The sequence below is a fragment of the Bos taurus genome, chromosome X, assembly GCF_002263795.3.
Source record: "Bos taurus isolate L1 Dominette 01449 registration number 42190680 breed Hereford chromosome X, ARS-UCD2.0, whole genome shotgun sequence".
Taxonomy (NCBI): Eukaryota; Metazoa; Chordata; class Mammalia; order Artiodactyla; family Bovidae; genus Bos; species Bos taurus.
In genome coordinates this window covers 55,413,805-55,440,056 of record NC_037357.1, presented here as the reverse complement: position 1 = coordinate 55,440,056, position 26,252 = coordinate 55,413,805, and the positions used below count along the sequence as shown (strand labels likewise).

General features: G+C 42.1%; 1 protein-coding gene across 3 annotated transcripts in view; it reads right to left on the bottom strand.

Annotated features, from left to right (window-relative positions):
* Positions 1-22,080: 22,080 nt before the first annotated feature.
* Positions 22,081-26,252, bottom strand: part of TBC1D8B (TBC1 domain family member 8B) — an 84,138-nt gene continuing 79,966 nt past the window's right edge. For all 3 annotated transcript variants that reach the window (XM_059883646.1, XM_024988461.2, XM_024988462.2), the window contains exon 21: positions 22,081-25,259. In XM_059883646.1, the coding sequence (XP_059739629.1) occupies positions 24,861-25,259 (399 nt within the window). In that variant the 3' untranslated portion in view covers positions 22,081-24,860. The remainder of the gene's footprint in view (positions 25,260-26,252) is intronic.

The following is a 26,252-nucleotide window of genomic DNA, read 5'->3' as shown; positions in this document are numbered from 1 at the left end:
TAATCACAACAATCCTGAGGAGACAGTTATGCCCATTTATGAATGAGAAACTTAAGGTTAGTAAGGATTTTGTCCCTGGGTCTGTGTGTTTGTGTGGAGGTTACTACAAGCATGGCCACTTCTTAGGATGAGGCACTTTAACCTATTACCTCATTTAATCCTTACAACAACTCTGATACATAAGTACTGTTATTATCCCCACTTTAGAGATGAACAAACTGTGGTTTGGAGAGTTTAAGGAATCTGCTTAAGGTCACACCATGAATCAATGGCTGAACCCATATTTGAATGATTACAGCACTTGCCCAGGTTATACCAGTGATAAGCAGCAGAACCAGGCTTCCGGTCTGCCTCATGGCAGAGCCCCAGTGCTTTCAGGAAGTAGAGTCTACAGAGCTTGGTGAAGGATTCAGTGTGTGAGAGGGCAAGAGAGAAAACGTTTCAACTCCAGCTGGAGGGAAGTAAGTCAGAGATTAGGAACAATTCTGAGCCAGGAAGAGCTGAGGGCTGCTGAAAGGTGTCACCAAGAGAGGGATATTTGAGGGCCTCCTGCTGGGCAGTGGCAGCCTCTCACAGAGCCTGGGCTCTTTGGAGCACAGGGCTACCAGAGACCAGGGCCGGATGAAGGACTTCTGTTCCCTCCCCTCAGTGCTGTGCAACCTCTGTGTGAACTCCATCCTGGCTGGGCGAGCTTCCTTCTGGCTGAAGGGTCTGGGCCCAGAAGGAGAAATTTTGAATAGCCCAGTTCTCCTGAGATGCACCAGGCACTGAGCTCAGCACTCCACATGCTTTATCCTGAACAAGGCTGACCAAGTCCCAGCAGGGTGGGGTGGGGAGGTGCTATCCTCATGTTTACAGATAGGAAAAGGGGGCTCAGAGAGTTGAAATGACCTCAGCAAGGCCAGAAAGTGGGGAACCTGAGGGAGACTCAGACAGTGTAGTCACGGAATTCTGGCTCTTAACCGCTCGGCTCCTTCTACTCGTTTCCCTTCAGAGTTCCGAGAAGGCAGGCACCTTGCCTGATCTCCTGTGGCCTACATGGAAGAGAAGCATATAAACTGATGTGCAAGGCATTTTTATCCCCATCACTGGGGAAATCTGGGCCCTGGGGCTAAGTGTGAATTAAAAGGGGTTGAGCAAGAACTCAAGAAAAACCTGGAGTTGGGCTCTGGGTTCTTCCAGAATTCTTCCCTCCCTGAGACAGAATAGCCAGCTTTGGCTTCCCTGGCAGCTCAGATGGTAAAGAATCTGCTTGCAACGCAGGAGACCCAGCTTCATTCCCTGGGTCGGGAAGATCCCTTAGGTGAGAGCATGCCAACCCACTCTAATATTCTTGCTGGGAGAATCCCATGGAAAGAGGAGCCTGGCGGGCTCCAGTCCATAGGGTCGCACAGAGTGGGGACATGATTGAAGCGACTTAGCATGCAGCATGCACAAGTCCCCAGCAATTCAACCGCTGCCCATTAACAGCATGGGAGGCAGCGCCTTCTGGTGGCTGAGTTCTAAACTGACCGTAGACTTTTAGCACTGGGTGAGGGATCAGGAGGTCGAGGCACCCAGGAGATTCTATGGCCAACAATTTAGTGCCAGGTGGTTATATGAACAGGCTGTGGAGTCACACTACACACACACACCTGGATTGCAAATACGGGTTCTTTGCTAGCTAAACGATGACAGCCAAAATAGCAAATTAGTCTCTAAGCCTCAGTTCCTTCATCTATAAGACAGGTATGATAATACATTCACAGGGTAATTATAAGGATTAAATTAGATAATACATGTAAAATACTTAGCAGAGTACTGGGCATGTTACAGATCTGAGACTCAGTATGTCGTGTGTTGTGTGTCGTGTGTGTTTGTGTGTGTGTGTGGAGATCGATAGATATAGATTTATAAAATGTGTGCGTATATATAATCATTTTCTGGACACACACTTGAGGGCTCAGTTGTGTCCTACTCTTTGCAACCCCGTAGACTGTAGCCTGCCAAACTCCCCTGTCCATGGAATTCTCCAGGCAAGAATACTGGAATGGATAGCCATTTCCTTCTCCAGGGGATCTTCTTGACCCAGGGATTGAACTCAGGTCTCCCGCATTGCGGGCAGATTCTTTACCATCTGAGCCACCAGGGAAGCTCCATCATGGTATCATTTCAGTAATCACATCCTTGGCTTCCCTTGACTTCCCTTGTTGTTCAGTCGCTAAGTCAGTTCGATTCTTTGCAACCCCATGAACTGCAGGTTTCCCTGTTTTTCCCTATTTGGCTCTATTAGGTCCCTGGTGCCTCCAAGCTTGCAGTCTCTCCTGAAGGGAGGCACTGTCAACGCTTACCCAAGGCTTATGGGCAAGAAATGGGTTAAAACATTTGTTTTTCTCAATGGATACTTTCAAGTACCTTGGACTGTACATCTTTGTCCTTCACTATCCTGTGATGTTAGTAAGCTGGCTTTACATACAGGCTGGGCTCTTTCCGCACTTCAGAGCAGCTTGGCATCCATGGACTCATTTGAGTCTCTTATTACTCCCCATGAGATATTCCCATCTTTCAATGAGGAAATTGAAGATGATGAGAGAAGCGATTGGTTCAAGGTTGCCCCACAAGTCAGTACAGGAGCCAAGACTGGACCCCTAAATCTTATGTTGAGTCCAGGGCTTTTCCGCTAATCCTTGCAATCGTTCTGAGCTCTGGCTAAACATGAAGCATCTATAATCCAGGATACAGCCTTATTGTGTAGAAGCCACATCACTGCACTCTGACAAAAGGTTTCCTGTTTCTAAGGCCAGGACTGCATCTGCTGTAAACTGTCAAACCATGTTATTTTCCTAAAAGAAAAGATAGCAACTTCCCGGGACTGGTTACCCAATATAGCCACATCTCTAACACATGCCAAGAATACAATTAAATGTCAGATGATAAGTTTGAGGTGAGATGAACATTATCTCCCTTGCCAACCTGTGGGAGAAATTAACTGCTGTCCTGTATTCACAGCCAACTTGGTTAGCCACTTGTGTTGGACTGAACCGTCGGGGCCTCAGAAGGGCAAATCTGCCCTGTTTGCAAATCTGCCCAGACATTGGGAGGTGCTGATGTGTGTCATCTGTGTGGGTCCTGATTGGTAACACCTGTGTGCAGGCACTAAGGGAAGCAATATAATAGCCCTCAGTGTCATTTGACATGAACACAGGCTTGAGTGTCAGTATCAGAGGCTGGGATCCTCTCATTCTGGCACATTGGTAGCAGCACAAGCCCTGCGAAGATAACAGGTCTTTGGGCCCAAAGACTTCTTCCTCAGGCCCTATGTTACTTGGAAGCCCCAGCAAGTTTGGTTCTACTGTGAGGGGAATCTTGTTAATTCCTCCTGGAACACTGCATCTCTGGATGACACTGGATTTCTCTTTATGCTGTCACTTACTCTTCTCTCTGTCATCACCATGGCAACCTGAGAGGGAGCCAACATCAAAATCAACTCCTCCCCAGCAAACATATGTGGAACAGTGAGCGTATTCTCTCTCATATTAGGAAAGGGAACATTTTTAAGCCTCCTCTCCATGCTTCAGCTTTGGTCCATGGTGGAGAGCAAATTCAGGTTACCTACAAACTGATGTTTGCTATACCTCTTTCTGAGCTCTTCCTGCATAGAAGCTGCTAATCTGGTGGGTCTGAGATCAATCATTATGCTACATCTCACTGGTGAGCAGGGTCATCACAGTGAAAAGTGATCTATACATCTATAGACTATATTATTGGTTCCACCTGCTTAGAATGATTTCAGTTAAGTAAAAGTCACTCACTCTTGTCCGACTCTTTGGTCCATGGAATTCTCCAGGCCAGAATAGTGGAGTAGGTAGACTTCCCCTTCTCCAACCTAGGATCAAGCCCAGTTCTCCCACATTGGAGGTAAATTCTTTACCAGCTGAGCCACAGGGGAAGCCCAAGAATACTGGGGTGGGTAGCCTATCCCTTCTCCAGCGGATCTTCCTGATCCAGGAATCGAACCAGGGTCTCCTGCATTGCAGGTGGATTCTTTACCAACTGAGCTATCAGGTCAGGCCACATTTGTTCTGACCACCTTAGATTCTCAGATTCAGAGGAGGAGTAGCTTAAGTTGTGTTTTCTGATTAATTTGTGAAACCAGAGAACTCTAAAACAGAGAGAATGAGGGGAGGAGGGATTACCAAGTGTATCTGAATTCTCATATCAAGCTTTTATTAATAAAAGACACTTCACTTGCTGTTCTAATCACTCTGTGTGCCTATAGCTTTCTCAGTGGAAACCTTTTTTTTTTCACTATTAGTTTTATTTTTTTAATTGGAGGATAATTGCTTTACAATGTTGTGTTGGTTTCATGCAACAATGTGAATCAGCTATAAGTATACATATATCCCCTCCCTCTTGAGCCTTCCTCCCACCCACTCCCTATCCCAGCCCTCTGGGTTGTCACAGAGCACAAGGTTGAGCTCCCCGTGCTATGCAGCAGCTTCCCACTAGCCATCTGTTTTACACATGGTAGTGTATATATGTCCATGCTACTCTCTCAATTCGTCCCACCCTCTCCTTCCCCCACTGCATCCACAAGTCCGTTCTCTATGTCTGTGTCTCCATTTCTTCCCTGTAAATAGGTTCATCAGTACCTCAGCAGAAAACTTTGAAGAGAAGAAGGGTGAGTGGTGGGATTCGGGCATGAAAACTCCTCCTTGAACCAATTAAACCTAGGAAGATTGGTCTAGGGTCAGCGTCTTGTCCTAGCCGATGTCTACACTGGACAGAAAGGATGTACTTATTCCATTTCCTCACCTTCTCATGATCTCTGAGGATGTGGGGGAGCAAATTCAATTTAAATTCAAATTTCATATTGAGTCTATAGATGTGTGTAACTCTTTCATGGACACCCAGGAGTGACAGGACTATGTTGTGAAATTGTGAGCCTGGGAGTACTGGTTTTACCTTGGGCTAACAGTGAAAATGTCCCCTGCTCAAAAAGATCCAAGGAAACTTGTTTAATTATCAAAGAACCTTTGGAAAACTGATGACAATTTCCACAGGTAAGAAAAGTATAAAATAAAAATCCATTGTGTGCAAACTTATCAGACATTTTTCTTCTTTTCTTCTGGTTTTACATTTAGGTCTATGATCCATTTTGAGTTAATCTTTGTGTATGGTGCAAGGTATGATCAGTTGTTGCTGCTGTTTTTTGCATAGAGGTATTCAAGTTTTCTAGTGCCACTTGTTGTCCTGCACCACATGACATGTGGGATCTTAGTTCTTCTTAGTTCCCCAATCAGGGATCGAACCCATGACCTCTGCACTGGAAGGTGGAGTCTTAACCACTGGACCACCAGTAAAGTTCCTATCAGATTTTATTATGGCAAATATTTTCTGAGGTGGGGGAGCATTGTGAGTAGGAGACTTGACTGAGGTACTTGTTCAGGTTCTGTCATTTATTATCTGTAATATGTTGGTCTATTGACTTAGTTTCCTCATCTCTAAAAGGGGGGCCAGTCCTTAGCCTATCAACTTCTTTGGGTTTGTTGGAAATGAGGTTTGGGTGGGTGATTATATAATGAAATCACTCTGAAAATTGTAAAAAATTTATATAGAGTTGTATTTTAATAAGCATCGTGAAGGAAACTTCAGTATAATAATAGTCTGCCTTTCAAAATGCAGGCACAAGCCCCAGAAATTTCTAGGAGAAACCCTTGGAGATCTGGCATAAAAGCCATTCAGGTAAATTACTGGAGGAGATGAAGCTCATGGCTTTACTCCTAGAGGTAGCTGAAATATTGCCATTTTTATGTCCTGTCCAACTTTCCTGGAAACTCCATCTCCTGGTCAACTTGGGAAATCTGTCCAAGAAGCTCTGTGTACAAACCTGTGAATATGGGAGCAGAACAGTAGTTTTGCTTGAGTTACTGGGAGTGGTGACTTTTGGTAGTTGCCATTGGCAAGGGCTTACAAAATCCTCAATTTTCTGCAAATCTAGGCTGCCTTCACATTTGAGTAAAATGAACATATTATACCACTCCAAATGTAGTCAGTGTGTTTGTTAGGAAAATGGATTTTTTTCCCTAGAAGCCATTTTAAGGACTCACACTATTCAAATTCCAAAAAGATACTGAAAATTTTTTAAAGTTCTCTAAAATGATGGGAAAACTTAAAAATAATCTATAAAAGAATTGGCATAAGAACAACAGTAAAAATGGTAGGAGACATCTCAACTGACCAAAACATTTGCTGAAACATAAAAAGTAAGATAAAAGGAGAGTAATGGGAATTAAAATAAAATTATTGAAAGTATCACAGGAAGAGCCATATACAAAGAGTTTGGATTCATGGAAGAACATGAACTTGAGGGATCAACTTCAAAAGTAAGTGAGGAAAAAATGGAACCAGTCAGGAATGCAATGAGATGGCAGATGGCCATGTATTCCTTGATATGGTCTTTCTCTCATAATATCACAAATCTTGAGGAAAAAGACAAAAATCATCAAGCACTTATTGTGTTTTTGTTGCAGGAAAGGAGACCCCTTCCAGGGCCCGAGAGTGGGCTCGTGTTTAACACTCAGAAATGAATTGTCCAAGGAGACACACATGCTGAAAAAGCAAGAGACTTTATTGGGAAGGAGCGCCAGGGCAGAGAGCTGCAAGGTAAGGAACCCAAGAGGACTGCTCTGTCACGTGGTTCACAGCCTCAGGCTTTATGGTAATGTAGTTAATTTCCGGGCTGTCTCTGGCCAATCATTCTGACTCAGGGTCCTTTCTGGTGTTGCTCAGCCAAGATTCCAATGAGGAGGATTCTGGGAGGTGGTAGGACACATGGACTGGCATCTCCTCTCTCCTTTTGACCTTTCGCGAATTCTTCCAGTGGTGGTGGCTTGTTAGTTCTGTGTTCCTTACCAGGACCTCCTGTCATAAAATAACTCATGCAAATGGTTACTCTGGTACCTGACCCGGGAGGGCGGTTTCAGTCAGTGTTTCCCCTAACATTATGATTTCTTTTAGAAGATGGTGAGAGGGCTAAAGGTTTTGGCCAGGTTCTGATTAGAGGCACCAGAAAGTCTATGTGCACATAGAAGCAGAGAATGATTCAGAGAAACAGAAGAAAATTGAAAGAAGTCTGAGTTTCCTGTTATCCTGGAATTGGGATTCCAGGATATACACTAAATATACTAAAGCCAAATATACTAAATCTTTGATGAGGGTTAGGATAGGTATGGTAGCTTGGTGTTCAGCTCCACTCCAACCCCCATCCTAGTGTGTCATGCAGTTGATGGAAAGTATAAAAAGACACACACACTTTCTGGACTTCCTTTCAGCTGAGATTCTGAATAATTTAGGTTCAGCTAATCATATGCTGGAGAAGGCAATGGCACCCCACTCCAGTACTCTTGCCTGGAAAATCCCATGGACAGAGGAGCCTGGTAGGCTGCAGTCCGTGGGGTCGCTAAGAGTCGGACACGACTGAAGCGACTTAGCAGCAGCAGCAGCAGCAGCAATCATATGCATAGGCTTCCCTGATGGCTCAGCCAGTAAAGAATCTCCCTACAATGCTTCCTCCTTAAACTAGCTAGAGTGGCTTCTGATCTCTGCAACTGAACCCTGACCAATGAAGGGTGCTCAAAGGCACAAGTGTTCATCCAAGTTTGGGTGCCCAATGCACAGTGAGGCCAAACAAACTGAAATGTTGGAGTTTGGAGAAGAGAAAGGTTTATTGCAGGGCTATGCAAGCAGACAGGTGGCTCAAGCTCTAAAGCCTGGAACTCCCAGAAGGGTTTCAGCAAAGCACTAAGGTCCTACTCTATAGCACAGGGAACTCTGCTCAATGCAGCCTAGATGGGAGGGGAGTTTGGGGGAGTATCCAGTTCAGTTCAGTCGCTCAGTCGTGTCCGACTCTTTGCGACCCCATGAATCGCAGCACGCCAGGCCTCCCTGTCCATCACCAACTCCCAGAGTTCACCCAGACTCACGTCCATTGAGTCAATGATGCCATCCAGCCATCTCATCCTCTGTCGTCCCCTTCTCCTCCTGCCCCTAATCCCTCCCAGCATCAGAGTCTTTTCCAATGAGTCAACTCTTCGCATGAGGTGGCCAAAGTACTGGAGTTTCAGCTTTAGCATCATTCCTTCCAAAGAAATCCCAGGGTTGATCTCCTTCAGAATGGACTGGTTGGATCTCCTTGCAGTCCAAGGGACTCTCAAGAGTCTTCTCCAACACCGCACTTCAAAAGCATCAATACTTCGGCGCTCAGCCTTCTTCACAGTCCAACTCTCACACCCATACATGACCACAGGAAAAACCATAGCCTTGACTAGACGAACCTTTGTTGGGAAAGTAATGTCTCTGCTTTTGAATATGCTATCTAGGTTGGTCATAACTTTCCTTCCAAGGAGTAAGTGTCTTTTAATTTCATGGCTGCAGTCACCATCTGCAGTGATTTTGAAGCCCAAAAAAATAAAGTCTGACACTGTTTCCACTGTTTCCCCATCTATTTCCCATGAAGTGATGGGACCAGATGCCATGATCTTCGTTTTCTGAATGTTGAGTTTTAAGCCAACTTTTTCACTCTCCACTTTCACCTTCATCAAGAGGCTTTTTAGTTCCTCTTCACTTTCTGCCATAAGGGTGGTGTTATCTGCATATCTGAGGTTATTGATATTTCTCCTGGCAATCTTGATTCCAGCTTGTTTCTTCCAGTCCAGCGTTTCTCATGATGTACTCTGCATATAAGTTAAATAAGCAGGGTGATAATATACAACCTTGACGTACTCCTTTTCCTATTTGGAACCAGTCTGTTGTTCCATGTCCAGTTCTAACTGTTGCTCCCTGACCTGCATATAGATTTCTCAAAAGGCAGATCAGGTGGTCTGGTATTCCCATCTCTTTCAGAATTTTCCACAGTTTATTGTGATCCACACAGTCAAAGGCTTTGGCATAGTCAATAAAGCAGAAATAGATGTTTTTCTGGAACTCTCTTGCTTTTTCCATGATCCAGCAGATGTTGGCAATTTGATCTCTGGTTCCTCTGCCTTTTCTAAAACCAGCTTAAACATCAGGAAGTTCATGATTCACATATTGCTGAAGCCTGGCTTGGAGAATTTTGAGCATTATTTGGGAGAGAATGGATACATGTATATGGATGGCTGGGTCCCTTCGCCCTCCACCTGAAACTATCACAACATTGTTTGTTAATTGGCTATACCTCAATATGGGCTTCCCAGGTGGTGCTAGTGGTAAAGAACCCGCCTGCCAATGCAGGAGATGCAGGAGATGTAGGAGACACAGGTTCGATCCCTGGGTCAGGAAGATCCCCTGGAGGAGGGCATGGCAATCCACTGCAGTATTCTTGCCTGGAGAATCCCGTGGACAGAGGAGCATGGTGGGTCCATAGGGTCTCAAAGAGTCGGACACGACTGAAGGTACTTAGCATGCGTGCACACACCCCAATACAAAATAAAAAGTTTTTAAAAATATAAGTCAGGTGAGGGAGGAGGGTCACAGGGTCTGAGATCAGCTTGTGCACATTTCTCTGGCTGATGGTGAGGCAGCAGGGTGGTATCACAGGTTGACATTATCAGTCCCTAGGCTCCAGGAGGCCTGGGACTCTGTCAAGTAGTTAACATCTTCCATTCTTGGACAGGGGAAGGTTTTTTACATCTGCAAAACAACTCAGAAAATGTGCGTCAAATACTATTATCTAGATATTTTGGAGAGGAACTAAAGCAGAGGATATGGAGGAAGGCCTGTCTCCTCGCAGCTCCCTCCCCCACCAAGGCTCCATGGGGTTCTTGCTGTTGTTTAGCTGCTCAGTCCTGTCTGACTCTTTGTGACCCCATGGACTGGCACCCCACATTTCTCTGATCTTCACTATCTCTGGGAGTTTGCTCAATCATTGAGGTGATGATGCCATCCAACCATCTCATCCTCTGTCACCCCCTTCTCCCCCTGCCTTAAATCTTTCCCAGCATGAGGGGCTTTTCCAATGAGTTGGCTCTTTGCATCAGATGGCCGAAGTTTTGGAGCTTCAACTTCAGCATCAGTCCTTCCAATGAATATTCAGGGTTGATTTCATTTAGGATTGATTGGCTTGATCTCCTTGCAGTCCAAGGGACTCTCAAGAGACTCTTCCAGCACCACAGTTTGGAAGCATCAGTTCTTAGGCACTCAGTCTTCTTTATGGTACAACTCTTACATCCGTACATGACTACTGGAAAGACTATAACTTTGACTGTGCAGATCTTTCTTGGCAAAGTGATGTCTCATGCTTTTTAACATGCTGTCTAGGATTGTCATAGCTTTTATTCTAAGGAGCAAGCATCTTTTAATTTCATGGCTGCAGTCACCATCCACACTAATTTTGGAGCCCAAGAAAATAAAGTCTGTCACTGTTTCCATTGTTTCCCCATCTATTTGCCATGAAGTCATGGGACCAGATGCCATGATCTTAGTTTTCTGAATGTTGACTTTTAAGGCAGCTTTTTCACTCTCTTTCACCATCATCAAGAGGCTCTTCAGTTCCTCTTCACTTTCCACCATTAGGGTGGTGTCATCTACATATCCAAGGTTATTGATATTTCTCCTGGCAATCTTGATTCCAGCTTGAGCTTCATCCAGTCCAGCGTTTCACAAGATGTACAAACAGGCTGACAATATATAAACAGGCTGACAATATACGGCCTTGACATACTCCTTTCCCAATTTGGAACCAGTCTGTTCCATGTCCAGTTCTAACTGTTGCTTCTTGAGATGCATACATTTTCTCAGGAGGCAGGTAAGGTGCTCTGGTATTCCTATCTCTTTAAGAATTTTCTAGCTTGTTGTGATCCATACAATCAAAGGCTTTAGCATAGTCCATGAAGCAGAAGTAGATGTTTTTCCAGAATTCCCTTGTGTTTTCTATGAATCAGCTGATGCTCTAAATTTGATCTCTGCTCCCTCTGCCTTTTCTAAATACAGCTTTTATCTTTGGAAGTTATCAGTTCACGTACTGTTGAAACCTAGCTTGAAAAATTTTGAGCATTACCTTGCTAGCATGTGAAATGAGTATAATTGTGCAGTAGTTTGAACATTCTTTGGCATGGCCCTTCTTTGGGATTGGAATGAAAACTGACCTTTTCCAGTCCCATGGCCACTGCTGAGTTTTCCAAATTTGCTGGCATATTGAGTGCAGCACTTTAACAGCATCATCCTTCAAAATCTGAAATAGCTTAGCTGGAATTCCACCACCTCCACTAGCTTTGTTTGAGGTCCAAAAGTGTTTCAGGAAAACAGGAAATTAGAATTGATTAGATAGCCTGATTGGATTTGAAAGTAGTGCTAATTCTATTAGTATTCAGAAAAGGAGATGCTAGTATTTCATGACACAAAATGCAAACCAATCAAATCACAACCAGTAGGCATCTACAACGAAGTGCCTCCTGAACGCAAGGCTTTGTGGTCTGGGTAGCTGCTACTACAGATTATTTAGGCAGTAATGATGAACCCAAGAACTATGGAATGGGATGACTTCTAACTGTGTTCTCAGTTCAGTCACTCAGTCATATGTGACTCTTTGTGACCCCCATGGACTGCAGCATGCCAGGCTTCCCTGTCCATCACCAACTCCTGGAGCTTATGTCAAACTTATGTCCATCGAGCTGGTGATGCCATCCAACCATGTCATCTCCCCTTCTTCTCCTGCCTTCAGTCTTTCTCAGCCTCAGGGTCTTCTCCAAGGAGTCAGTTCTTCGTATCAGGTGGCCAAAATATTGGAGCTTCAGCTTCAGCATCAGTCCTTCCAATGAATATTCAGGACTGATTTCTTTTAGTTTTGACTGGTTGGATTTCCTTACAATCCAAGGGACTCTCAAGAGTCTTCTCCAATACCACAATTCAAAAGCATCAATTCTCTGGCGCTCAGCTTTCTATATAGTCCAACTCTCACATCCATACATGACTAATGGAAAAACTATAGATGGACTTATAGATCCATCTATAAGTTATAGATCAAAACTTATAGATTTGACTAGATGGACTTTTGTTGGCAAAGTAATGTCTCTTCATTTTAATATGCTGTCTAGGTTGGTCATAACTTTTCTTTCAAGGAGCAAATGTCTTTTAATTTCATGGCTGCAGTCACCAACTGCAGTGATTTTGGGGCTCCAAAAAGTAAATTATCTCACTGTTTCCATTGTTTCCCCATCTATTTGCCATGAAGTGATGGGACCAGATGCCATGATCTTTGTTTTTTGAATGTTGAGTTTCAACCCAGCTTTTTCATGCTCCTCTTTCACTTTCATCAAGAGGCTCTTCAGCTCTTCTTTGCTTTCTGCCATAAGGGTGGTGTCATCTGCATATCTGAGGTTATTGATATTTCTCCCAGCAATCCTGATTCCAGCTTGTGTTTCATCCAGCCCAGCATTTCACATGATGTACTCTGTATATAAGTTAAATAAGCAGGATGACAATATACAGCCCTGATGTACTCCTTTCCCGATTTGGAGCCAGTCTATTGTTCCATGTCCAGTTCTAACTGCTACTTCTTGACCTGCATACAGGTTACTCAAGAGGCAGGTCAGGTGGTCTGGTATTCCCATCTCTTGAAGAATTTTCCACAGTTTGTTGTGACCCACACCATCAAAGGCTTTGGCATAGTCAGTAAAGCAGAAGTAGATATTTTTCTGGAATTCTGTTGGTTTTTCTATGATCTGAGGGATGTTGGCAATTTGATCTCTGGTTCCTCTGCCTTTTCTAAATCCAGCTTGAACATCTGCAAATTCATGGTTCACATACTGTTGAAGCCTCGCTTGGAGAATTTTAAATATTACTTTGCTAGCTTGTGAGATGAGTGCAATTGTGCGGTAGGCAGATCCCATATGCCGAGGGACAATTAGGCCCATGTGCCATAACTATTGAGCCTGCACTCTGGAGCCCACAAGCCACAACTACTGAGCCCTCGTGCAGCAACTACTGAAGCCCGAGTGCCCCAAAGCCTGTGCTCTACCACAAGAGAAGCCACCACAATGAGACGCTCACACACCATAAAAGTAAAGAGTAGCCTCCTCCCTCCAAAACTAGAAAAAGCCTGTACACAGCAATGACGACCCAGCACAACAAAAAATAATAATTAAAAAAAAAAAAAATGACAACCCTAAGATTTAAATTGCCAGCTCAAGAAACAGAGGATGGTAAGTTTCTATTATCTCTTGTTGATATAGATCACAGACCAATTGGAACCAGAAGGTTGTTGATGCTGAGTCCCACTTACTTCACCACCTACCAATCAGCAGAATGTCCACAAGCTGATCATGCCCTTTTTGAACCATTATTAAAATAATTTCTCACTACCCTCTCCAGGTTGCAACACACAGTTTTGAGGGCATTAGCCCACTGTGGCCTCCTTCACCTGGCAAAGCAATAAAGCTATTCTTTTCTACTTCACCCAAAACTCCACCTCTGAGACTTAATTCAGTGTCAGGGTACACAGGCCATATTCAGCTTCATATAGCTGAAAATTAGAGTCTTATTCCTATAGGTGTTTGAATTACAATATATAATGAACTCACAGCATTGTCATGTGTCACTTTGGGGAAAGTAAGGGCATTTGTTTGATTAGATGAGATCTCCTAGAATAGAAATGAGGATATTTGGGTGAATTCAGATGATTCTAAGTACCTCACCAATTAGACTTCTTTGTCCTAAAAGCCATCCCTAGTTGATGAACCTGGCCCTGCCTTGCTTCAGCATCCTCAAGTTACTTGCAAGGGAATGCCTATTTTCCTCATGTACCATTCCTACCACCTCTCATTGCTTCCAGACCTACAACTAGAGTTAGATCATAATATAGTCATGTATGGATGTGAGAGTTGGACTATAAAGAAATCTGAGTGCCGAAAAATTGATGCTTTTGAAGTGTGGTATTGGAAAAGACTCTTGAGAGTCCCTTGGACTGCAAGGAGATCCAACCAGTCCATCCTAAAGGAAATCAGTCCTGAATATTCATTGGAAGGACTGATGTTGAAGCTGAAACTCCAATACTTTGGCCACCTGATGCAAAGAACTGACTCACTGGAAAAGACCCTGATTCTGGGAAAGACTGAGGGCAGGAGGAGAAGGGGACGACAGAGGATGAGATGGTTGGATGGCAGATGGACATGAATTTGAGCGAGCTCTGGGAGCTGATGATGGACAGGGAGGCCTGGTGTGCTGCAGTCCATGGGGTCGCAAAGAGTTGGACAGGACTAAGTGACTGAACTGAACTGACGCTCTAAGAATTCAAATATAAGTCTGAACTGGAAGGAGGAAATTGTGAAATTTTGCTAATTTATAACAGCAGAAATTTGGAGAATATGTGTGGGAATGTATTTTAAGGATAGATACTATGCCTTGGAGGAAGGAATGTAATTTTAATTGGGCCACTTATCAGAGATTCTGGATTCAATTACTAGCTTGCCCACTTGAAAGTGGTTCTATTTGCTTGGTTGACTGAAGTCAAGGCTGAAAATTAGCCCATATTAAATGAAGTTGATATGCCAGATATCCTTGGTGTAATGTAAAGGAAGTTCTCCAAAGGCTTAAGGAAATCAAAACATTGGAATACATTTATGATACATGATCCACTCACCTACATCCTAACCATGTCCCCCAGTAGGACCTAGGGGATGTTTTCTTCCACAAGACACTGAAAAATACATTGACAAGAGGAGCCTTATCACTCTTTTTTCTTTTAAATTTTATTTTATTTTTAAACTTTACATAATTGTATTAGTTTTGCAAGCCTTATCACTCTTGGAACATGGTACAGTGGAAGTCTTCAGTAGGCCAGAGATAGGGTTGAGAGATGCTGCCATTGAAGGTAACTTGCTAATTTCAATGAGAATAATGAGATTTTAGAATAGCAGAGAACAAGTGGCAGCACTTAATGACCAGAGATGGGGTGAGCATGGCTAACATGACAGGAACATAGCTAGAGAAGTAATCTGAATGTTCTGACCTGCAGAGAAGTTTGGTGATGGCTAATTATTCTTCAGATGGAAATAGATGAGCAACCTACTAATTCCTACTTGATCTGCATAGCTGAAACAGTTCTACCTGGTGAATAAAGATCTAATTTGAGTTATTATGATGGAGATTCATGGCCTCTGGAAGCCAAATCCAGCCTTTGTACCCCAATACTGAATTAATTCTCAGAGACAGAGTTTTAGGTGATGTGGAAAAGAATAGTTTTATCTCTTTGCCAGGCAAAAGGGGCCACGGTGGGCTAATACCCTCAAAACTGTGTCTTGAATGGGTAGTGAGGAGTTTTATAGTAATGATTAAAAGAGGGCATAATGAGTTCATGGACATTCCTCTGACTGGTTGGTGAGGTAAGTGGGAAAGAACATCATCAACCTTCTGGTTTCAACTGGTCTGAGGTCTACGTGTGTGGGCAGCGTACTGTTAACTTCTCCCACCTGGTAGGGGGTTTCAGTATCTGCAAAACAGCTCAAAGATAGTGCTAGTGTATCCTTTGAGGGGGAACCAGGACTCTGCCCCAAGGCTGCACTATTGTTTCTTTTGACTGTCTTGTCTCTGCATCCTTTTCCTTCCCCAATTAGCAAATGTTTGGACCTGCTCCTTGGATCTCAGGGAAGGTCATGGAGGCCAAATGAAGCCTATTTCCTGTAATCAAGAAATGGGGGACACAAAAAGACTTTTGTGCCCAAAAGCCCCACAGGGGCCTGCTTGGTTATCAATTTCACTTATTTGCAGATCTGAGTCAGTTCACACATCCAGAGGCCCTGGAAGGGAAAGCCAGGTCCCCCTTGAAGAAGAATACCATAAGCATGTATTGTAGATTTTCTCCCTAGCTTTCCTCTTTCTTTATAGCCAGAAGGGCCTTTGGTCATTTACCTGGGTAGCCATGCACTAGGAAATTGGAAACATAACAGGGAAGAACTAATTCTGACTCCATGTTGGATCTGTTTATTTGACTTTAACCTTTGCTTTTCATTGCTTTTGTTATTATAATCATACGTAATGGCCTGCCTCAGGGAACCCTGCCCCTCTGCCTGAATGTTAAAGTGGCTTTGTTCAGCTCACAGGGAGACAATCTGACCCTGCCAACCTGTGAGTGGCTGAAGAAAAGATGAACACATCCCCTCCTATTTTGCAAGATAAATGGCCTTTTTACTTTATTTCCTCACCTTCTCTCCCTCTCTGTTCTATAAAAGAAACTAGTATCCAGACTCCAATAAGATGCTTTTTTTGGAGACACTACTCTGCCAGCTTTCCAAATAAAGTCATTATTCCTTGCCTCAGCACCTCGTCTCCTGATTCATTGGCCTGTCATGTTGCAAGCAGAGTGAGCTTGGACTCAGCAACAAAAACACTCACACTTTTCAGTGTTTTGAACACTGATTATAAATTCACATTCATCCAAGACCAATGTGGGGGTGGGGTGGGGAGAGAGTTTACAACACAATGGTCATTGATTGGTCAGAGTCAGGGCTTAGGGAGTCCAGAAATAAAATTTTATCCTAAATCCATCTACAATGGATCCAGTAGATCTGCAAATATATCATATGATTCTTAGTTTATGAATGAATATTTGAAGCAGTAATACTCAACAACTGGCAGACCTACCACATTTGCTCCCTGACCAGTGTAGTAAGGGCTATTTATAGTAGAAATGGCCAAGTAGAATTCACTGTATCTGTCAGTACCGCACCCCCAGGGAAATCACACAGCTGAGTGCCCACCAAATATCTGAAGGATGTATGTATGTATGTATGGGAGGTGATTTCTATTACATCCTCATTTAATTTGCCTGTTTGGCTTGTGCAAAAAGCATGCAGGTCTTGGAGAATGATGGTTGATAATCAAAATTTAATAATGTCAAACATGACTTTTAAAAAAGCTAGATAAATCATAAGAAACTGCAGAACATTGGCAACACCAAGATCTTAAAAGCAGCCATAAAGAAAAGACATTACTCTCAAAGGAAGACAAGTAGAATTAGAGAATAGGAAATCTACTGCTTGGCACTTTTGGGATGGGGGAAAAATTGTAGTTCTGATGACAGAAATGGATGCTGCAGTAAAATGTGAGATTAAGGATTAAATGCCCTTCTGCCAGTGAGTGTAAGCCTAGGAATGTGGCTACCAGGATAATTTGTTAGCCTGGCCTCAAGGGAGATGGTGCTACAGGGCTCCCAGGGTCACATGTATCAACCTTACCTTAGATAGCCAGTGAAACGGATTCTGGCTGGCAAAAGGAGAAAAAGACTTTATTGAACTGTTGGGCTCACAGATGTGTTAGGGGAATTGCTGACTGAAACCACCCACCCTGGCCAGGGACCACAGTAACCATCTGCATGAATTACTTTACAACAGGAGAGCCTGGTAAGGAACATGGAACTAACAAGCCACCACCAATTGGAAGAATTCAGAAAAGGTCAAAAGGAGAGAAGAGATGCTAGTTCATATGTCCTACCAACTTCCAAGAGTCCTTCTCCTTTGAATCCATCTTGGTTGAGTGATATGCCACCATCAAGGACCCTGAGACAGAATGACTGGCCAGTGAAAACTCAGAAACTAACCCTATCACCATAAATTTGAGCCTGTGAGCCATGTAGTAGAGTTCTCCTGGGTTCCCTTACTCTGCTGCTCTTTCCCTGGGTGCTCCTTCTCAATAAAGTTTTTGCTTTGTCAGCATGTGTGTCTCCTTGGATAATTCATTTCCAAGGTCAGACAAGAGCCCATTCTTGGGCCCTGCAAGAGATGCACTAAGAAGCTCCTCTCCCTCAAAAAGGGGGGATAAAGTCTGTGCATCCATAAGCACTTGAAGTCCTACTTCAGAACCAGAGTGTTGATGTGAAGATGCCACTACTGCCACCAGAATGTCTTCTCTACTTTCTCTCCTGCTCTGCTATAGATTGAGAAATTCAAGCAGAAGCATGTCATTAACCAATTCTTTATCACATGACTACAAGGGGCAGGGATTTGGGGACAGCAAACATCTGGTCTTTAATACGTTGGGGAAAACCCTGATGATAAGTGGTTATTAGGAATGGGGAGAGAATGTGACTATGAAAAGACAGACTGTTTCAGGGAGTTTTGGGGGTGATGGAATTCTAATTGTGTTCTGCATTCTAATTGTGGTGATGGTTACAGGAACACATACCTGTTAAAAATTCACATAAGTGGGACTTCCCTGATGGTACAGCAGATAGGAATCTGCCTGCCAATGCAGGGGACACAGGTTCAATCTCTGGTCCAGGAAGATCCCACATGCCACAGAGCAACCAAGCCTGTCGTGTGCCATAGCTACTGAGCCCACGAGCCGCAACTACTGAACCCATGTGCTGCAACTACTGAACCTGTGCGCCTAGAGCCTACCCTCCACAAAAAGAGAAGCCACCATAATGAGAAGCCTGTGCAGCACAACAAAGAGTAGCTGCTGCTCGCTGCAACTAGAGAAAAGCCTGTGTGGAGCAACAAAGACCCTGCACCACCAAAAAAAAAAAATCATAGAGGTGTACATTAAAAAAAAGCTAATTTATTGCATGATAATTAAAAAAATAAAATAAAATAAAATAACACACAACTATGGTTGCATTGTAGGAATGAGGACTACTGTACCTATCCATAGTTTCTGCCTTTCTTTTTTAGGTACATAATTATATACAGGAGGCGGTGATCAAGACCATCCCCAAGAAAAAGAAATGCAAAAAGGCAAAATGGTTGTCTGAGGAAGCCTTACAAATAGATGAGAAAAGTAGAGAAGTGAAAGGCAAAGGAGAAAAGGAAAGATATACCCATTTGAATGCAGAGTTCCAAAGAATAGCAAGGAGAGATAAGAAAGCCTTCCTCAGTGATCAATGCAAAGAAATAGAGGAAAACAATAGAATGGGAAAGACTAGAGATCTCTTCAAGAAAATTAGAGACACCAAGGGAACATTTCATGCAAAGATGGACATAATAAATGACAGAAATTGTATGGACCTAACAGAAGCAGAAGATACTAAGAAGAGGTGGCAAGAATACACAGAAGAACTACACAAAAAAGATCTTTATGACCCAGATAACCACGATGGTGTGATCACTCACCTAAGCCAGACATCCTGGACTGCAAAGTCAAGAGGGATTTAGGAAGCATCACTATGAACAAAGCTAGTGGAGGTGATGGAATTCCAATTGAGCTATTTCAAATCCTAAAACATGATGCCGTGAAAGTGCTGCACTCAATATGTCAGCAAATTTGGAAAACTCAGCAGTGGCCACAGGACTGGGAAAGGTCAGTTTTCATTCCAATCCCAAAGAAAGGCAATGCCTAAGAATGGCAATGCCAAAGAATGTTCAAACTACCGCACGACTGCACTCATCTCACATGCTAGCAAATGCTCAAACTCTTCAAGCTAGGCTTCAAAAGTCCATGAACCGAGAACTTTCAGGTGTTCAAGCTGGATTTAGAAAAGGCAGAGGACCCAGAGATCAAATTGCCAACATACATTGGATCATGGAAAAAGCAAGAGAATTCCAGAAAAACATCTACTTCTGCTTACTGACTATGCCAAAGCCTTTGATGGTGTGGGTTACAACAAACTGTGGAAAATTCTGAAAGAGATGGGAATACCAGACCACCTGACTTGCCTCCTGAGAAATCTGTATGCAGGTCAAGAAGCAACAGTTAGACCCAGACATAGGACAAAAGATTGGTTCCAAATCGGGAAAGGAGTACATCAAGGCTGTATACTGTCACCCTGCTTATTTAACTTATATACAGAGTATGTCATGAGAAATGCTGGGCTAGATGAAGCACAAGCTGGAATCAAGATTGCTGGGAGAAATATCAATAAACTCAGATACACAGATGACACCACCCTTATGGCAGAAAGCAAAGAACTAAAAAGCCTCCTGATGAAGGTGAAAGAGGAGAGTGAAAAAGCTGCCTTGAAATTCAACATTCAGAAAACTAAGGTCATGGCATCTGGTCCCATCACTTCATGGCAAATAGATGGGGGGAAGATGGAAACAGTGAGACTTTATTTTGGGGGGCTCCAAAATCACTGCAGATGGTGATTGTAGCCATGAAAGGCGCCTGCTCCTTGGAAAAAAAGCTGTGACCAACCCAGACAGTATATTAAAAAGCAGAGACACTACTTTTCTGATAAAGGTCCATCTAGTCAAAGCTATGGTTTTTCCAGTAGTCATGTATGGATGTGAAAGTTGGACTATAAAGAATGCTGAGCACTGAAGAATTGATGCTTTTGAACTGTGGTGTTGGAGAAGACTCTTGAGAGTCCCTTGGACTGCAAGGAGATCCAACCAGTCCATCCTAAAGGAAATCAGTCCTGGGTGTTTATTGGAAGGACTGATGCTGAAGCTGAAACTCCAATACTTTGGCCACCTGATGTGAAGAACTGACTCATTGGAAAAGACCCTGATGCTGGGAAAGACTGAAGGCAGGAGGAGAAGGGGACGACAGAGGATGAGATGGTTGGATGGCATCACTGACTCAATGGACATGCGTTTGAGCAAGCTGCAGGAGTTGGTGACGGACAGGGAAGCCTGGCGAGCTGCAGTCCATGGGGTCGCAAAGAGTCTGATATGACTGAGTGACTGAACTGAATTATATACTTAAATTTCTTTCCCTACTTCTCTACTTTATATGAGGTGAGTTGATGGTAGTTAACTATTTGTAGTTCACATGTAAGATGGGATGGAGATTGAATTAAGACTAAAAACTTGGATTTTCCCTTAGGAGAGAGGATTAGTGCATTTTTTTGCTATGAGGATTTCTGTTGTGACAGTCAGAAGCATACCACTGATGCTATTAGCTCTTCTGCAGAAGTATGAGAAGGGTATGGCTGTGTGGGAAAAGAGGTGGGTAACATAGATGCTTGTGGTGAACAGACTCCACAGTGCACTCCCTGTGGCATAGAACCTTTGCCTCCTGATGTTCATGTGTAATCTTCCCCCCTTTAAAGTGGACAGAACCTGTGACTTACCTTCAATTAACCAACAGAATATGGCAAAGGGGATATGTCACACTGTGAGATCATGTGACATTATATAAGACACTGTCTTGCTAGCAGACTTGCTTCAGAGACTCTCCTTGCTGGATTGATGAAGTAAGTGGCCATCTGAGTGAAGCCCACATGGCAAGGTCAGGAAGCCTGAAGAAGCAGTTTCTGGGAACTGAGTAAAGCCTCTAGGAGCTGGGGTGGCTTCCAGTCAACCACCTGCAAGAAGCTGGGGCCTCCAGACCTATAACCGTATGGAAATAACTCCTGTCAACAGCCTGAGTTAGGCTGGAAGTGGATTCTTCCCCAGTTAAGCCTCTACAATAAGAACCACCTTGGAAAAAACCTTGGTTTTGCAGCTTGTCAGATCCTAAGCAGAGAACCCAGCTAAGCTGAGCCTGGAGTCCTGACTCATTGCAATGGTGAAATAATGTGTATTGAGATAATTTGTTACCCAGCAAGAGAAAGCAAACACAGTGCTCAGTGTCCATTCCAGCCTCTTAGTGTGCCTTTCTCTACTGTCGGGGCTAAGAAACTAAGGACATTTCCCAGATTCCCTCACAACCAGAACTCTGAACATTAAAGGGCAGTCAGATACACACATGAGACAACTGGCAGAAGGGAGGTGGAGGCTACGCTTCTGCCGTTTCTGCTGGTAAACATGGTTGTGCAGCTGTTTGGTTGTCCTACTGCAATTTAGTCACTAGCTTGTGGGTGCTGAGAGGCAGGATGCTTGGCATCCATTTCACTGGTGTAAATAGTAGTAGGTGGAGTGTGGTTCTGGGGACAGGAGCCATACAGCTGGCTTTTCATCATGGAGTAGGAAGTGGCAGTTTCCTAATCGGAGAAGAATTAGCAACTCCCTTGGTGACCTGATGCTGTGGTATAGCTTTGGAAGTTGTTCTTGAATGCTCAATTTAGAGGCAGTCCTCCTGATAATTCTATAAGTGACTTAATGTCTGGTAATAAATCTTTTCCTGCCTAAACTAATTAGAGTGAATTCTGTTCTCTGCAACTGAGCCTTAACTAATATAGGAGGGAAGTCCTCAAGTGATAGAGTTAAATATAAATATATCATAGTAAATAATAATAAGATCTATAAGTAAGCCATTTTCATATTTATTTAATAGATTTATAACATTTATTTTTATAAAGACAAGTAAAGCCCACCTTATAACACCTAATTTAATGTATAAGGTACAATGCACTGGTTCAGTGTGACACAACTACGTAAGAAAAACCCACTTGTTCAACAAGGTAGTGACTACAAAACTATGTGTTCTGTTTATTTCTCCTGCAGACTCAGAAAATAAATGTTTGTCTTTTTAACTTGCATTTATAATCTTTTTGCAACTCAAAAATCTCTTTAGGTACTCAATTTAACTAATCTAGGCTAAAATACAATACTAAGTAATCTTCAATATTCTGATTTTAAAACATATCAAATATCAATAACATATGCTCTTAAGAAAGTATCTTTTTATAAATACAACTGACAAAATATTGAACAATGTGCAACAGTGCATTTGAATATAAGCATAGAGCCTTGTGTCTTATAGAGCTACTATGGTATAACAATCATTGCTTAAAAGCAGATGTGTGATAGTTCACATACAAACTATTAACTGAACTCTAAAATTTGGACACATTTCAGGCAAATCATTTCTGAGAAAAGGCACAGATGTTTATTTAGCAATTATCTCTTTAAGTGGTAATTTCCTTGGAAAGACAAAGCTGACAAAATCATTTTAAAGACATTACTAGTAAATGTTTGGCCAAGTCCAATTTACAAAAATTTTCAAGGGGTCAACTTGAAAATTCTTGAATCTCTCTGAAAATAACATATTTTGTGGTGATGAAACCCTCTGGATTAAGCCTTGTTCACAGTGGATTCTTGCCAAAAGCTGATTATACCAATTCTTTTGGTATAATCAGGGAGACTTCTTGGGTCATTCTTAAAGGATGTCTGCCTTCTCATGGTTTCAAATCTGAAAAGTCAAAAGGCTTAAAGCCAAAGTCTTTTGTGAAGAAACAAGTTCCAATGGATGCATTCTCCTCAGTTTTCCAAATCAATTGATTTATAAATTGCTTTTATCAGAAACAACACAGAATATCAGACAGCTATGTTTTTTTCTCTTTAAAGTGCTAACAAAGCCCATTATCTCTAAATGAACTTTCACTGTAATGACTGAAATATAAGCAGCATAAAGTATACAGAAATTACACATTTAAATTAGATAAATTACAGCTTTTTAGATAGATGCCAAAATTCTATACATTATCTTAACAATCCTTATGCACAAGTACAGGCATACCTTGGATGTTGCAGGTTTGGTTCCAGATCACTGGGATAGAAGCAAATATTGCAATAAAGCGAATCACATGAATTTTTTGGTTTCCCAGGGCATACAAGAGTTATGTTTACACTATAGTGTAGTCTATTAAGTGTACAATAATAGCATTATGTATAAAAAAGGAACAAACTTTAATTAAAACTATTTTACCACTTAAAAATGCTAGCCATCATATGAGCCTTCAGTGAGTTGCATTAATGACATTAAAGATCACTCATCACGGATCACCATGACAAACATAATAATAACGAAAAAGTCCCAAATACTGTGAGAATCACCGAAATGTGACAGAGACACAGTGAGCAAATGCTGTTGGAAAAATGGCACTGATTAGACTCGCTCAATGCAGTGTTGCCACAAGCCTTCATTTTCAATAAGCTGTAGTATCTGTGGGAATTTTCTGGTGGTCCAGTGGTTAGGACTCTGCACTTTTACTGCCAAGGGCCCGGGTTCAATCCCTGTAGGGAACTACCATCCTGTAAGCCTGGATCCCACAAGCCTACCAGTCACAAATCACGTGGTGGCCAAAAAAAAAAAAAAAAAAAAAGACAACTGTAGTATCTGTGGAGCACAATCAAGCAAAGTACAATAAAACAAGGTATGCTTGTATACTTTATGAACTTGTCAGACTAATACAATAATTCAATCTATCTATTATAACTTAAAATATGACTGGTGAAAACCCAAAATCTAAAATTAAAACCAAACTACTCTGAGAAAAATACCACAAAGAGCAGTGCTTGGAATTTCAAGTAACTTCTCAATCCAATGAGAGACGTGTACACAGTTAACTGTACATTTATTTACCCTTCTGAATTGGCTCATTTTAACCAGCTCAAATCCAAATCCAATATCATTTTTCCTCATATCAGCCCAGTATTTGAATTTTTTATTTTTGTTAATAACAGAGCTGGAAGTGTATCATAGCTTCTGAACTGCTCAGGTTAGGGAGAAGGTAGAATTTACTTAAAAAACAACAACAACTACGTAATACTAGAAGACTGAATGAGATTAACTTTAAGAAGTTAATATTATTTCAGTTAGACAACTTGAAAATGAGGTTCCCATACAGTAATCTTCTAGATAATTAAGGCTACAGATCTAAGAGTTTGATTTTCTAAAGCACTGTAATAGGACTGAGGCAATTTGGAAAGTAAGATTTATCATTATGGCATGTCAGCATCACTAATACTCAAACATAACACCACATTTTCAAAAATCATCACTAATTCATATGTAAATAGCAGCACAAACTAGTTATTTGCTTACTAAAAGTGATATGGTGGTGCCCTCTGGTGGTGACATTTAGCATACTCTCCCTGATACTGCATGTCTTGCGAAATACAAAAAGTATATTCGAATTATAGAATATCAAAATTAGATATTACCCCAAAGGAATAAATCATTGTGCTTACAATATCTTCTTTTTAACCTTCAAACACATTGGTAACAAGATAAATCCCTGATCCCTATTTCCAGGAATCAAGCTGATGGTTTTAAGAATCTTGGTAAAATGCCTGTTAAGAGCTTTACTTCTTGGTTCTACAACTTAACTGAGAGGTTTTCGCATTTTCTAGTTTGGCTTTTAGATCTATGGATTTCTCAAAAAACTTCACCAATGCCGGTTCATTCAACAAAGAGGCAAGAATCTGTTCAAACGCAAATGACCACTGAGGTTCTTCCCTGGGCGAGGAGGGTTCTTTCTCCAAGGGTTTCTCTGCCTGCCCCTCACTGGGTACTCCAGAAACACAGACTGCAGCACCAGACAGCCCTTTCATTGCCGATGTAGGGCTATGGAGTTTCCTTCCAACTTCTTCCATCCTGAGCAAAAGGCTGGTTACAACAGCAATGGCTTGATATAATGACTCTTCTTCAGGGTCCCCATGAAATAAGTTATATAGTGTCTTTGAAAACTGAATAAATTGTGACTAGAAGACACAAGTTAGAAATATCACATTTGATATTAGACTTAGCAAATATATAAAGAGAACTTAGGAGTGAATAGTCTTCTATTTAGAATCTGCACCACATAACCCTCACCATAGAAGTTTTAAGAACTGATGATCAATCCCCAAGTAAATTTTGGTTCTAGAAAAATGGGTATGAATTATGAAAGAAAATTCCACTTAAGTTTTCTTATCTGTTGCCTAATAACAGTAAATTATATATATATATATATATATGTATATATGTATGTATATAGTGTGTAGCATTAGTCACTCAGTCATGTCTGACTCTTTGTGACCTCATGGACTATAGCCCGCCAGTCGTGTGATTTTCCAGGCAAGAATACTTGAGTGGGTTGCCATTCCCTTCTCCAGGGGATCTTCCTGACCTTGGGATTGAACTCCAGTCTCCTGCACTGCAAGCAGATTCTTTACCATCTGAGCCACCAGGGAAGCCCCCCAAACAACATATATGTACATATTTTATATATACAATAATTCCTGGACAGTATCTGCCAGCATTCCTTCAATGTTAGGTGATACTTTTAATTAGGCAAAGTCCCATATTTGCCTACATACAAATAATTCATTCATTAATCAATCTTAATGAACAGACTAGGATGACTTAAATTTAAGGAAGAATGTTTTGGAACCAGTTCAGTAATACAAGGAGGTCATGTGGACATGTTTCTTTTTAAAGGCTAAGGAGGGGCCCTAGTAAAGAAATAAACTGGATTGTTTGCTAACTGTCCCTAGACAATCCATAGACATTCCTAGAAGATTCTTGCCAATATAAAAAAATTTTTCTAACACAAAAGTCCTATAAGTCAATCATCCTACTAGAAAAGTTAATCTGTAAATAAAAAGTAAATAAAAAAGATATACTTTAGGTGGGGGCTGCACTGTAAGGCATGCAGGATCTTAGTTCCCCAACAAGGGATCCAACCTATGCCCCCTGCAGTGGAAGCATGGATT